Source organism: Mandrillus leucophaeus, unplaced genomic scaffold (assembly GCF_000951045.1).
Source record: "Mandrillus leucophaeus isolate KB7577 unplaced genomic scaffold, Mleu.le_1.0 Scaffold223, whole genome shotgun sequence".
Taxonomy (NCBI): domain Eukaryota; kingdom Metazoa; phylum Chordata; class Mammalia; order Primates; family Cercopithecidae; genus Mandrillus; species Mandrillus leucophaeus.
Genome location: NW_012102288.1, coordinates 2,044,996 through 2,058,493, shown reverse-complemented (window position 1 = coordinate 2,058,493; position 13,498 = coordinate 2,044,996). Strand labels below are relative to the sequence as shown.

The 13,498-nt window shown below is 41.0% G+C and overlaps 1 protein-coding gene across 1 annotated transcript in view; it reads left to right on the top strand.

Annotated features, from left to right (window-relative positions):
* The first annotated feature begins 10,017 nt into the window (after positions 1 to 10,017).
* The window catches only part of LRRC1 (leucine rich repeat containing 1), a 140,310-nt gene continuing 136,829 nt past the window's right edge, over positions 10,018 to 13,498 (top strand). Inside the window, exon 1 of the mRNA XM_011981327.1 lies at positions 10,018 to 10,211. Within this exon, the coding sequence (XP_011836717.1) occupies positions 10,053 to 10,211 (159 nt within the window). The 5' untranslated portion in view covers positions 10,018 to 10,052. The remainder of the gene's footprint in view (positions 10,212 to 13,498) is intronic.

Below are 13,498 nucleotides of genomic sequence, written 5' to 3'. Positions count from 1 at the left end.
ATTATACTAAAGTACAAAGTGTCTGCACAGACAAAAACAACAACAATCAACAGAGTGAAAAGACAACCTACATAATGGGAGAAAATATTTGCAGACCATTCATTTGACAAGGGGATAATATCCAGAATATACAAGGAACTCAAACATCTCAGCAGCAAAAAACAAAGTTTAAAAATGGACAAATGATTTGAACAGACATTTCTCAAAAGACCTAGAAATGACCAACAAATCATGGTTAAAACTAACAAATATGATGTTAAAAAATGTTCATCATCACTAGTCATCAGGAAGATGCAAATCAAAACCACAATGAGGTATCATCTCACTCCAGTTAGGAGGGCTATTATCAAAAAGACAAAAAACAACAAATGCTGGCAAGGATGTGGAGAAAAGGGAACTCTATACACTGTTGGTGGGAATGTAAATTAGTACAGCCACTATGGAGAACAGTATGGCGATTCCTCAGAAAACTACAAATTGGACTACCATATGATCCAGCAATCCCACTACTGGGCCTTTATCCAAAGGAAAGGAAATCAGCATATTGAAAATACATCTGCATGTTTATTGCAGTAGTATTCACAATAGCTAACATACGGAATCACCCTAGATGTCCAACAACAGATGAAAGGATAGAGAAAATATGGTGTATATACACAATGGAATACTATTAGGCCATAAAAAGAATAAAATCCTGTCACAGCAACTCCCTTCCTCCCTCCCTCCCTTCCTTTCTTTCTTGTTGCCCAGAGTGGAGTGCAGTGATGCGATCTCGGCTCATTGTAACCTCTGCCTCTCAGGTTCAAGCAATTCTCTTGCCTCAGCCTCCCAAGTAGCTGGGAGTACAGGCACATACCACCATGTATTTTTAGTAGAGATGGGGTTTCACCATGTTGGCCAGGCTGTTTCCAAACTCCTGACCTCAAGTGATCCACTCACCTCAGCCTCCCAAAGTGCTGGGACTACAGGTGTGAGCAATAATATATAGTTTCAAATAGCTAGAAGGAGGATATTGAATGTTCCCAACACAAAGAAATGCTAAATGTTTGAGATGATGCCCATGCTAATTACCCTGATTTGATCACTATATGTGTATGGAAACACCACTTTATACTCCATAAGTATGTACAATTACTGTATCAATTAAAAAATTAAGTTTAATTTTTAAAAGGTGAATACAGTTACACTTAGCTTTGTACATTAGAAATGTACCCACAAAATTGTATGCAACTTAATTTTTTGGTAAATAAAATTGTTTCAGTTGCATTAAAATAATGATCCATTTAAAACTTTTAGTAAATCTTTTTGGTAAAGCAACAAATCCTAGGACAACAAGAATCATCTCTGCATTGAAAATTGCTATGAGATTACCTATCTTCATGCTTGATTTTGCTTAAAACAGGACATATCTGTAGAGTTGCCTTCCTATAAATTAATTTGACTTGTCTCAATGATGGATTTATAATAATATCAGATACTGACATTTCCACCCAAACTCTCTTAATTTTTACCTCCTTTAAGGTGCTATAATTAATGCAATGTATTTGTTTATAAGCTCCTCACATATTAATAAAAACTTTAAAATAAATTGATGTTCTTTGAAAACATTTCTCCCTTGTATTTCATGGGAAGAAAACAGCAAATAAAGTAGATTTGTCAGTTGACCCAGTAATAGAAAATAGTATGAATAAATTAGAATTGCAGAGATCTCTGCAATTCTGAAATAAATGATTGAATGAAGCCTGAATATTATACTTTTAAAAATATATGCTGATCTGATCTTTATTGTTTTATTAGTAACATAAATAAACTATCGTGGTATGCTTAAACAGTGAAATGTTTTTGTTAGCCTGAAAGTTAATAGTTTTCTTTATTTCTTTTAAGACAGCATTATTAATAACATATTATTTCAAGTGGACTAGGCCTAAAAAGTATCTTATTCTCCAGTCAAGTTTGCATGAACTTTATAGAGAGTGCTAACTTGACTGGAGAAATAGGAGATCTTTCAGGCTTATGTTAGTTAACTGATCAACATACTTTGATCACTAATGGTCTTTGAATTGTTTGAATGACAGTGCTCAGTAGAGTGGTTTCAATCATAGGTATCATTTTTACTTATTACAAAGTAGACCTTGGCCTTCAGTGAAAACAGTGTCTATACTGATGTAGTTTATATTATAGGAAATGTTACTATAAAATAAGAGTAACATAAGAAGAGACACGGCTATGTGATTTTCTTAAACCTTTTGTGGATGAAGGTGAAAAATAAATGAGGCATCTATGTTTACTTAAATGATTAACAAGTACATTTTGATCAGATGAGGCAATGTATGCTAATGTGCTCTTTTTAAACGATAAAGCATTACACAAATGTAAAGCATTGCCACAACCTGAGGAAGTCCTGTTTGTGAGCTGCCTCTAAGCTTCACCTGAGACATTTCTGTTTTATCGAAGAAGGAGACCATGCGGCTGGGGCAGAGGCCTGGAAAAAGATGGATTCAGTGGCAGATACCTGGTTTTCATTTGGCTTCTTTGATATAGTCTCTTTCCTCTTGAAATACTTTATAGTCACATATCAACTGATATGATAATTTATATATTGTTTACATAAACAATGTACTCACTTGATAGGCTTTCTTTTGGCTGGTAACTGAGCAAAGAGTACTGACAATTAATAATGCCTAATGTGTTGTGTTCTGCAGTATAGAAAACTTTTTCCATTACATTAACCCATAATCCTCTCAATAACCATTTGAGGGTGGCATTTTTCATGCCTTTGTAGAACTAAAGATTAGAGTTAAATATAATTCACCTAAGATCTCATCCCTAGTAGTGGCAGATCCAAAAATTCAATGCAAAATCATGAGTTCTTTATACCACCCCACACTACAGGTAGTTTTGGCTCACTGCCACTAAGGCAAAATGCTGTTCAATATTTGACTCATCATTAGCACCTTTATAAGGAGATTGAGAAAAACAGAAAAGCAGAAAACTCAAATTGCTCATTTGTAACTCCTATGAATGGAGGGGTAGATTAAAATCTTAGTAATAAGAAAATTTGGATTGTCCATATACTGTTACAATCTGTGAAGCTACATGAACAAATGATTACAATTTATAAAAAACAACTGAGTGGTTACTACATGACCACCTCTCCCACAGATAACAATTATAGTGCTGAACAAAATGCAAAAATCAACTATCTGAAGGTACTGGAGAATGGCCAAAATCAAGCAGAAACTGAAGGAAAATCTATACTAGGAAGAAGAGTGAATTTTCTGTTTTTATGACTCTGACAAGCACACACTAGTCTCTATCACATAGATCAGCTAAAACTCATATTTAGAGCAATCTGGCTCAATGTATCATACATCAGAGTTGGGGTGACAAAACCTCAGACAGGATTGAGTGAGAACAGAAGCTCCAGATTCTGCATATAAATACTCCAAATATTTGACTGACCTCTAAATTATGCATGTGTAGTTCAGCTTTTAAGCAACCTAATTAAGAATAAAATAACTGAACAAAAATTTCAGCTGCCATGTACCACAGAGAAAATAGGAGTTTGTTGTTTTATTTCATCCAAGCTAACGGGCTGCTAAAACAAAACAAAACAAAAAATAAACATTCTTTGGAGGACTATAACAGAATCCAGAGATTTTATTATTTACAATATCCAGGACATAACCCAAAATTACTAGGTATATGAGGAGACAGAAAAATGTGACCTATACTTAAAAGAAAACGCAATCAAGGCAGAATGACTCTAAGATGACCCAGGTTTCAGAATTTGCCTACAGAGTTTAAAGCAGTGATTATAACCTTAATCAAATACGTAAAGGAACATAAACTCTTAATAAATGGACACATAGGAAATCTCAGCAGAGAAAACAGAAACTATATAAAAAAAGAATCAAATGGAAATTTCAGAACTGAAAAATACACCACCTGAAATTGCATTTCTGATGGGCTTAATAGCAGTTTGAAGATGATAGAAGAACCAGTAAACTTGAAGCTGGAACAGTATATATTATCCAATCTGGAAAACAGAGAGAAAAATATTAGGGAAAAAAGATGCAGAACCTCAAAAATATGTGGGACAATATCAAGAGGTCTAACATTTTAAAAATTGAAGTATTAAAAGGAAAGAAGAGAATGGGCAAAAAAATGTGAAGAAATAATGGCTGAAAATGTTCTAAATTTGGTGAAAGTTATAAATTTACAGATTCAATAAGCTCAGCAAACCATGATCAAGATAAATATAGATATATAATAATTAAACTGCTAAAAACCAAGAATACAGAGAAAATCTTAAAAGCAGCCAGAGAAAATGATACATTACATACAAATTAGGTCCAATTTGAGTTGTTGCTGACTTCTCATAAGAAATCATTAGAAAATGGATTATTTTTAGAGTGCTGGGGGAAAAAAAACAGTAAACCTGTCAATCCAGAACTGTATATCTACTGAAAATATCTATAAAGAATTAAGGTACAATAAAGACATCTGCAGATAAATCTTTAACAAACTTCCAGGCAAAGAGACATGATACAAGATAGAAATGAAGAGCACTATTTCCTCTTATTTCCTTAAAATAAAAAAGAATTTTAAAAGAAAATACATAAAATTTTGTGTGCGGTTTATAACATATAAATGTAATCGGCATACAAATTGTAACATAAAGCACCAGAGAGTTGAAAAACAGACATAGATAATTGCAAGGATCATATGCAAGGGTTTATATGAATTGGTATATTTACTCTAACTGGACTATGAAAATTTAAGGATGCATATTATATTCCCTAGAGCAACCATGATAGCTAGAAAGCCAATAGATAGAGATTATAAAATATATTTATTTACTTAAAAGATGTCAAAAAAAGGAGGAACAGAGGAAAAAAATCAGATAGTATACACGGAAAACAAATAATAAAAGAATAGATTTAAGTCCAAATCATCCGATAATTATATGAAATGTAAATGGATTAAACATTTCCACTAAAAAGCAAGGGATGGGGATAGACTTTCAACTTAAATAGTAATACGAATCAAAGAGATTTTAGGGTAGTGACTTTAGTTCTGATCATAAACATTGCTGACTTCTAAACTAATGTATCCATGTAATTCTGTAGGCTCTCAGGTTTCTCAAATTGTTTGAGTGTAGGCTTCTCTTATAGCAGGGATATATAATCTTTAGAAAATATCCATAAACTCAACCTTGGAGAATCATGAGTTGGGATCTGAGTGCTTCTTCTCTGAGAGAGGGCTTTGGGATTCATATACAAATCGATCTGTCTTTCTATTATCCAGATTTGTATATCATTAAGATTTAATTTGCTATTTAACCTGTTATATAAATACCTCAGAGGGTCACTCAAATAATCTTTTATAGGACAAAAGGTCATCCTCTCTAGACTGAGAACAAAAGCTGTTTTACACTACAATAGTACTGATTTATAAGTTCCTTGATAGCTGCCTTTCTTTCAGTAAGACTGAAAGCCCTGTCTTGTTCTTTTTTGTCTCTCCAGCAAATTAACCCAGTGCCTTGCATGTAGTGAACACGTAAATATTTATTGAGCAACTAATACAACACGACTAACCCTAGATGTAATTTACAACTACTTGTTGGATACATTCACCTGTATACTTTTTAATTTTTAAAATTAATTTTACTGATATATACATTTTATATAATAAATGTTTCCTATTTTAAGTATACAATCTGATGAATAATGTATACACCCACATAACTACACCACAATCAAGATACATAATATTTCCATCTCCCACTTCCCCTACAAATTCCCTGGTTTTCATCACCAATCTTTATCACCACAATCCTTCCTACAACCCAACTAACAGGTTCTAGGCCACTGATTCAGGTTGTGTCACTTTATGTTAGTTTGCATTTTCCAGAATTTTATATACATGGGATCATATAGTATGTACTCTTTTGTGTCTGGCTTTTGTACAACATAGTTTTTGCCATTTATGCACATTGTTACATGTATTAATGGCTTGCCCCTTTTCATTGAATGCTAGTCCATTGTTTCACTATACTACACTGTATCCATCTGTTGATGAATATTTGGATTGTTTCCAGTTTGGGGCTATTATTAACAAAACTGCTGTCCACATTTGTAAACAATCCTTACTTGGACATATGTTTTCACTTTTTCTTGTGCAGATACCTAGGAGTAGAATGGCTAGATCATCAGGGCAGGCATATGATTACAATAAACTGCCAAATTGTTTTACAAAGTGGTTTTACCATTTTACACTTCTATCAGCAATGTATGAATTCCAGTTGCTCCATTTTTAAAATTTTTTTTGAGATAGTATCTTGCTCTGTTGTCCAGGCTGAGTGCAGTGCCCGGCTCACTGCAGCCTCGAACTAACTAGGAGACTCAAGTGATCCTTCCACCTCAGCCTTCTGAGTACCTGGGACTCCAGGCACATGCCACTATGCCGGGCTAATTTATTATTTTTTGTAGAGATGGGTGTCTTCCTATGTTGCCCAGGCTGGTCTTGAACTCCTGGCCTCAAGCGATCCCTCCACCCCATTCTGCCTTGGCCTCCCAAAATGTTGGAATCGTAGGTGTCAGCCACTCTGAGGGCCAAGTTGCTCTGTATCTTCAGTGACATTTGGGATTGTCTTTTTTTTTTTTTTTTTTTTTTTAATTTTAAGTCATTCTAGTGGTTAGGTGGTGGTATCTCACATTAAAATTCACATGCCCAAACCTCTGAATCTCCATTTTGACCCTATCTTACAAGCTAACATTTTGGACTTTCACAAAAAAAAATTAATGACATCATGCTCAAAAAATTAATGACAATGCAACAACAGACCACTAAGTATTTATCATTCTCCTACCTTTAGAGAGTAAGCTTCATGAGGTTAAGACCTATCTTGTTTTTTCTTACATTTCTAGTATCTAGCACAATGCCTGGTACATAGTATGTACCTTTATTAGTTATTTGTTGCTGTGTAATAAATTACTCCAAATCTTAGCAGTTTAAAGCAAAAAACATTTATTATCTCACATAATTTCTGAGGTGCAAGAGTGGGGAGCAGCTTAGCTGAGTGGTCCTGAGTCAGAGGCTATCATGAGGTTTTAGTCAAGCTATCAGCTGGTGCAGCAGTCACTTGAAGGCTTGACAAGGGCTGGAGAATTGGCTTCCAAGATAGCTCACTCACATGACTACTGCCAAGAATCATCAGTCCCTTGCTAGTTGTCCCTTGCTAGTTGCCAGCTGCAATTCTTTGGCACGTGGAGCTCTAGATTTGCTCAGCATGGCAGCTGGTTTCCCCAAAGTGAGTGTGATTCGAGAGAGAAAAGGTTGGTTACACAGACCAACCAGGAAATGGTGGATGTTGCCCCCAACTTCCTGGAGGCTGGCGAATAAAGTGCATAATGAATATTTATTGATTAAAGTAATATGTGTCTGATACTCTACTAAGCATCTCATATCTTTCATTTCATTTAATCCAGATAACAATCCCATGAACCATTATCCTCATTTGAGATATGGTAAAACTGAGGCTTATAAAAGTTAAGTCAACTTGTCAATTTCTACAAAGCTAGTGGCATAAGAGTTCAAACACAGATCTCTTTAGCTCAAAGGCTGTGAAAACATGCTTCACAGTATAAATGAATAAAAGAATTACATTATTCTAAGAATAAATTGATTTAGGTGGTCTTTTTAAACTTTGTTTAAATTGAGTCAAACTCATTTGTATGTGGCGGAAGAAACTAGATGTTATATCAGGTGGGAAACCCTAAAATTCTTCAGGTGAATAAAAAGTTAGTTGCTTCCCTATTCTGTAGTTGACAAGGTGTTGTTTCATTTTTTCTCTCTTACTATGCTGTTTCAAATTCTTGGCAGATCCTTGGAAACAAGGAAAGTCAAGAATTCGCCTACTGACTATCCACAGAATTAAATCAACAAAAACTGTTGATCATTGACTGTGCATATGGCATTGTGGCAGATTCCTCGATCTACAAAGCAAGTGAGACAGTATCTGTTGTTCAAGAGGTCACAATCTCTTTCCAATTAAGCTGATACAAAAATAATAACACAGAGAAACTGAAGCATCATGGAGAGGCACACAAGGAATGCTTATTGAAGTTTGAATTTTTAAAAGACTGGACACGTCTTTAAAATACATTTGGTGTTTGTTAAAATAATCTAGTGTGATAATCTCTGGAAATCAACATTAGATTAAATGGAGGGAGCCAGCCTTCTTTAATTTTTTTTTTTTTTTTTAAGCGGTTGGAAAACTTGAAGACGGGGACTTACTAACCTTTCCACATGTCTCTGTCAGGAACCAGTTTTCTAGGAAGGGTGGCAGAAATGAGCTTCATATGTGTTTCTGGAATGCAAGAATGTAGAAAGTGGGGTGGAGGTTCAAAGTCCAGGTAGCCCTCTGTGAGAATGCAGGAATCAAATCAGGACAAACAAAAGAGAGGGAGAAGTGGGTAGGGCAACGGAGTTTAGGCATTGAGTGGAATGAGAGTTAAGGTGATAACGCTGGGGTAGAAATGAAAGTCAGACCCCTCCTTACGGACTGGGAAGAAAGGAGCCCTCCTAGCAGAGTTGAAAAGACCAAGTGTCCTCTTCTCCATTTCACCGGGGAAACCCTCCTGTGCCCAGTTGTAAGATACGGGAGAGTCTATGGAGCCAATGGAGAGTCTAATGCAAAAACTAGTTTCCGACTAAACTTTGTCTTGGCCACTGAGCATGCTCAGCTTTGTCTTCTATAGAAAAGTGAACTCCGTGGCTCCAGATTTTAGCTATAGCAGCTGGAGGGCGGGAGTGAGGGTGGGAGAGCCAGCGTGGCAGCGTGGCAGAGGCCACAGGTGGAACCTGGAGTTTGAGTATGCTTGCAAGGGAAAGTGTGGAACGAAGGGGCGGTGGGGTGGGGAGTCAGAGGGGCCCCCGAGGAAATGATTCATCATTGTTACTGACCTTGACTTGAGCAACCCTTCATGAAAGGAGAAAATCTTGTTATTCGGAGATGGGGATTGTGTTGCAAACAGTTACAGGTGAAGAGGGGCAGTTCAGGATTCCGGCCGTGGTCCGCTGGAATGAGTCGGGGCGAGGGAATGGTCGTTATAACCCAATAGTGAGCCTCCCGGTTCATCCGGGCTGGACGGGACCCGGGTTGCAGCAGAAAAGCAGGAGCTGTATGGAGGATGCTCACCTGGCAGCCTCGACCTGCCCCTTTTGCCTTGCTCCTCCCTCCGCACCAGTCCCCGCTAGTTGTCAGGGGCCAACATCTGGGCCGCGCTGGAACTGGCTCAGAAACTCGCTTTTGCCTGCTTATTTCTGCAGTTGGGCTCCTGGCCAGGTGCAACCACATCGATGAGACTCTCGCAGACTCTCAGACTCCTATGCCTTTGGTGGTACAGGGAGGAGGATTTACTGTCACTCACTGCATAAACCGTGATCACCGGAGATGTGCTCCCAAGTTACAAAGCCTGCAGGCGGTGCCCGAGGACCAGAGGGCAGGGCAGGGGCCGGGCGCGGCCCGCTCACACTTCTGGAGCAGCCGTGAGCAGCGGGCACACGGGCAGCCACGAAAGCAGCAGCGAGGGCGGTGCAAACACCTCAAAACTACACCGAATCTCGCAGCGCCTGGCGCTCCAGGCGCGCGAGGTACGCTTTCGGGGCGGTCCTGTCTGACCCCGGAAGAGAAAGTTGTTTTGGGGAAGGGGAGCAAGGAGAGGAGTGCGAGTTAAATAAAACTAAGTATCAAAGTTGTTCTGCTCTGCTCAGGCCGCCTCTGCTCCGCCTTATCTTTGCCCCAAGTCCTTTCACAGTCTGCCTTCCTCAAAGGGCCCGACGCGCCCCCGTCCTAGCCGGAGTAAGCGGACCTGCAGCAGCCGGCCCGCAGGTCTGTGGACCCTCTCCGATCCAGGTCGCCGGGAAAACCCGGAGCGGAGCATCCCTCGGGCCGGGAAACGCCCTCGGCGCGCACCCACTGGTGCGCATGCTCAGTCCGCGCAGCTGCCGCGAGTAGGAAGCTCCGCGCGGCGGCGGGGGCGGCGATGTTCCACTGCATCCCCCTGTGGCGGTGCAACCGTCATGTGGAGAGCATCGACAAGCGCCACTGCTCGCTGGTCTATGTCCCCGAGGAGATCTACCGCTATGCCCGGAGCCTGGAGGAGCTACTGCTGGACGCCAACCAGCTCCGCGAGCTGCCCGAGGTAAGGGTCCGGCCTCACCTGCGCGCTCTGCTCTCGCCTGTTGTCCCTTCCGCTCTCTCGTCCCCTCTTCCACCTCCGGGTCCGGCGTGAAGGAACCGTCCCTCTTTTATGCATTCACCTGCTTCTTTCTCCCCGTGTCTCTTTACTTCCATCCTTTCCCAGTAAAAGTTCCTTTTCATTTTATTCAAAGTGGCCGAATATTTTCCGCGTAGTCACTGGGGCTCGTGCTATTGGAGAAACGTTCTGGACTGTTAAGTAACTTAGATCCATGTCTAGGTACTGACACCTGGCACTTGTGCCCGGGCAGGTGAGAAGCCAGGTGATTCGGGCTGTTTCCATTTGGAAGCTACAGAGCACAGCCTCCCGCCCCTCTCCACTCCCCGGGGTCATTCCCCCACTAAGGGCCGGGCGCGCCTCTCCTTTGGTCGAGGCTTGTCCCAGAGGACCTTGTGACCTGGGCAGCGCTCAAGCGGGCCGCACTATCTCGGCATCTTGGGAGGAATGTGCTCCGTGCTTTATCGCGGGTGGGCTTGGCCGGCTGGCCTGCAGTGGCTACGGGGGTGGACGCAGGATGGGGGTAGGGGAGAGCTGGGCCTGGAGCGCTGGGGGCAGGTGCCCAGATGCCGGCCGCCCGGGCCCTGCCTGCGTGGACCTGTTGCGTGGTGGGAGCTGCGGTGAACGTCAGCAGAGGCTCTGCCCGCGGGCCAGCCTTGCAGCCTCCTTTCCCGGAGCGGCCACAGTCGTCCTGCCGACTTTCTGTCGTTGCAGTGATGCGCTATCTCTTCAAAGTTGTTTATGTAAACTGATCACTCCACTGCCGCGGAACTTGTCAAGTGACATGTGCTGATGGTGCTTTGACCGAGAGCAGGGGGACAGCGAACTTCCTTCGAGCTTGTCTCGGGAACTTAGCTAGAGTAACCCTTCAGGGGGAAGGTGTCTCAAACCCAGGTGTGTGCAGGAAGTCAGTGTGCAATAATCCAAAGGTGTGCAGGAAGTAGGGAGACTGCTGGGAGTCGGGGATCGGACCTGTGTAAGGGCTGAGCGTTGGAACGCAAACATCTTGCTTGTCCTTTAGTTAACACAAGCCAAATCATTGTCACAGAAACACTAGTCAAGTGTTCTGGCTTGTTAGAATGACCTGATACGTTCTCCAGCGCTGATGGAGCATTTAAACAATCAGAACTGTGTGTTTTTCTCAATATTTTAAGTGGTGGTGTTCTTCTTGGATTAACTTTCCTGGGTTCCTGTGGAATGGATTGGATGTTTACTCTGTGTAATCATAGAGATTATCCTCACTAGGACCTTTGCAAAGCCCCCCAGGCTTTATTTAGCTTAGAAGCAGCAAAGCCATCAGGTTCCCTCAGGCTTTTATTATTCTGCAGGCATTTTCAAACACGTGATTTTTTTCTGGCCTTTCACATCATTAAAGATTTCACTTACCAGTCGTCAGCTCACTCACTGCTTTAAGTTGTGTAGTTTTAGGCAGTGATATCACCAGGAATATAGAATATGTAATTTAATACTTTTCAGGGGCTTCAGAATGACATTATTAAAGATGGAGTGAAGAGTTATTCACTAGAAATGATTCATTACTCTTTGTGGTATTTGTTTGTTTGTTTTCTTTTGTAGAACTGGAAGATTTCCTTTGAGTGGATTGGCTTTTCACTCCCTTCTGCAGGGTTTGTGGGTTTTCCTGTAATGTTGGGGAATTCAGCTTGGCATGGGAAATTACATAATTTCCCATGCCAAGCCAAAATGTCAGGTTTTTCTGTGATCCTAAATGGAAACTTGTCAGAAGCTCTAAATATAGTCTGATGGCACTCTGTAAATACGGTAAATAAACAAGCTTTTCAAAGGTTAGAGGTGATCTTGCTAATGGATTATTATTGCTCTAACAACTCTTAAATTAGTATTAAAGTCTTTAGGTTGTGTGAATTCTGCTTCTCCCTGACTTACTGTGTGTTTTGGTGCCTGGGTGTGTGCATGCCAGGCATGAGAACCACCTTGAAAACATAGATATCTGTTCCATCCCTTCCATTTTTTCCTTGGGCTTTCTGTTGTCTCATCTCTGAGATCTGTGTAACTTATTACCACTGCTCTCTGCTGCTCCTGCTCCAAACCCCTATCTCCTTACCTGCCACATCACAAGCGGGTCTCTTGTTGACAAGCCTCAAAGGTCCTTATTTTGGTGGCCATACCAGCTGTATGTTCTCCTCTCTATAATTTGTTCGGAAGCACAGCTTAAGGGGAAGCCCGTACCCCTTACCAGGGCAGCAAAGATATGCAGTCTCTCCAGGCTTCAGTGTTATAACAGCCACCTTCTTTCCACTGAAAGGCGTGCAACCTCTGGTTTGTGCCAGTATCTTCATTTTACAAATTCAGATTCAGCATTGAGGTGACTTTCTCAGGGCTATCCAGTGAGTTAGATGCAGTTGCTGGTGGGTGCTGTTCATCCAGATGTCAGCCAAATACAATTACTTTGGACACCTAGCAGTAATCTTCTATCCTGCTTCTCACACCCATCAAACCTTTATTTAGTCTCTCCTATTTTACTCATGTCATTATAACTTGGCCTTAGCCGAGCATTTATTGAGATTCCATTTTTGCAAGTTATTGGGAATATAGAGATTAAAGGAGGCATGATTCACAGCTTTGTGAGGAAGCAGATGATTTTAATCCAGATGTGGTTAGTGTGGGGTGGAAAGGGCACCACAGTTAAACTGCTCCTAAGCTATGGACTTGATGGTTACTTTGCTAATGTTTTAAGCCTTTGCATCAGATCCCTCATCTTCAGTTTGGTTCCATTTGGGTGATAGTCTCACTATTCTTTATACATCCACTGACTCCTCACCCATTACCCCCAGTTTGATCCTTTATGGCTCTGTGCTAACAAAGACAGTCTCGCTGTAACTTTCTTGAGATGTCTGTGTTTTTGCTTACCTATGTTTATTATTTGTTTGTTTGTTTATTTATTTTTGAGACGGAGTCTCACTCTTGTCGCCTGGGCTGGAGCGCAGTGGCACGATCTCCACTCACCGCAAGCTCTGCCTTCCGGATTCATGCCATTCTCCTGCCTCAGCCTCCCAAGTAGCTGGGACTACAGGTGCCCGCCACCACACCTGGCTAATTTTTTAGTATTTTTAGTAGAGACAGGGTTTCACCGTGTTAGCCAGGATGGTCTCGATCTCCTGACCTCGTGATCTGCCCACCTCGGCCTCCCAAAGTGCTGGGATTACAGGCGTGAGCCCCCACGCCCGGCCTTACCTTTGTTGAGCACAGAATCTCAC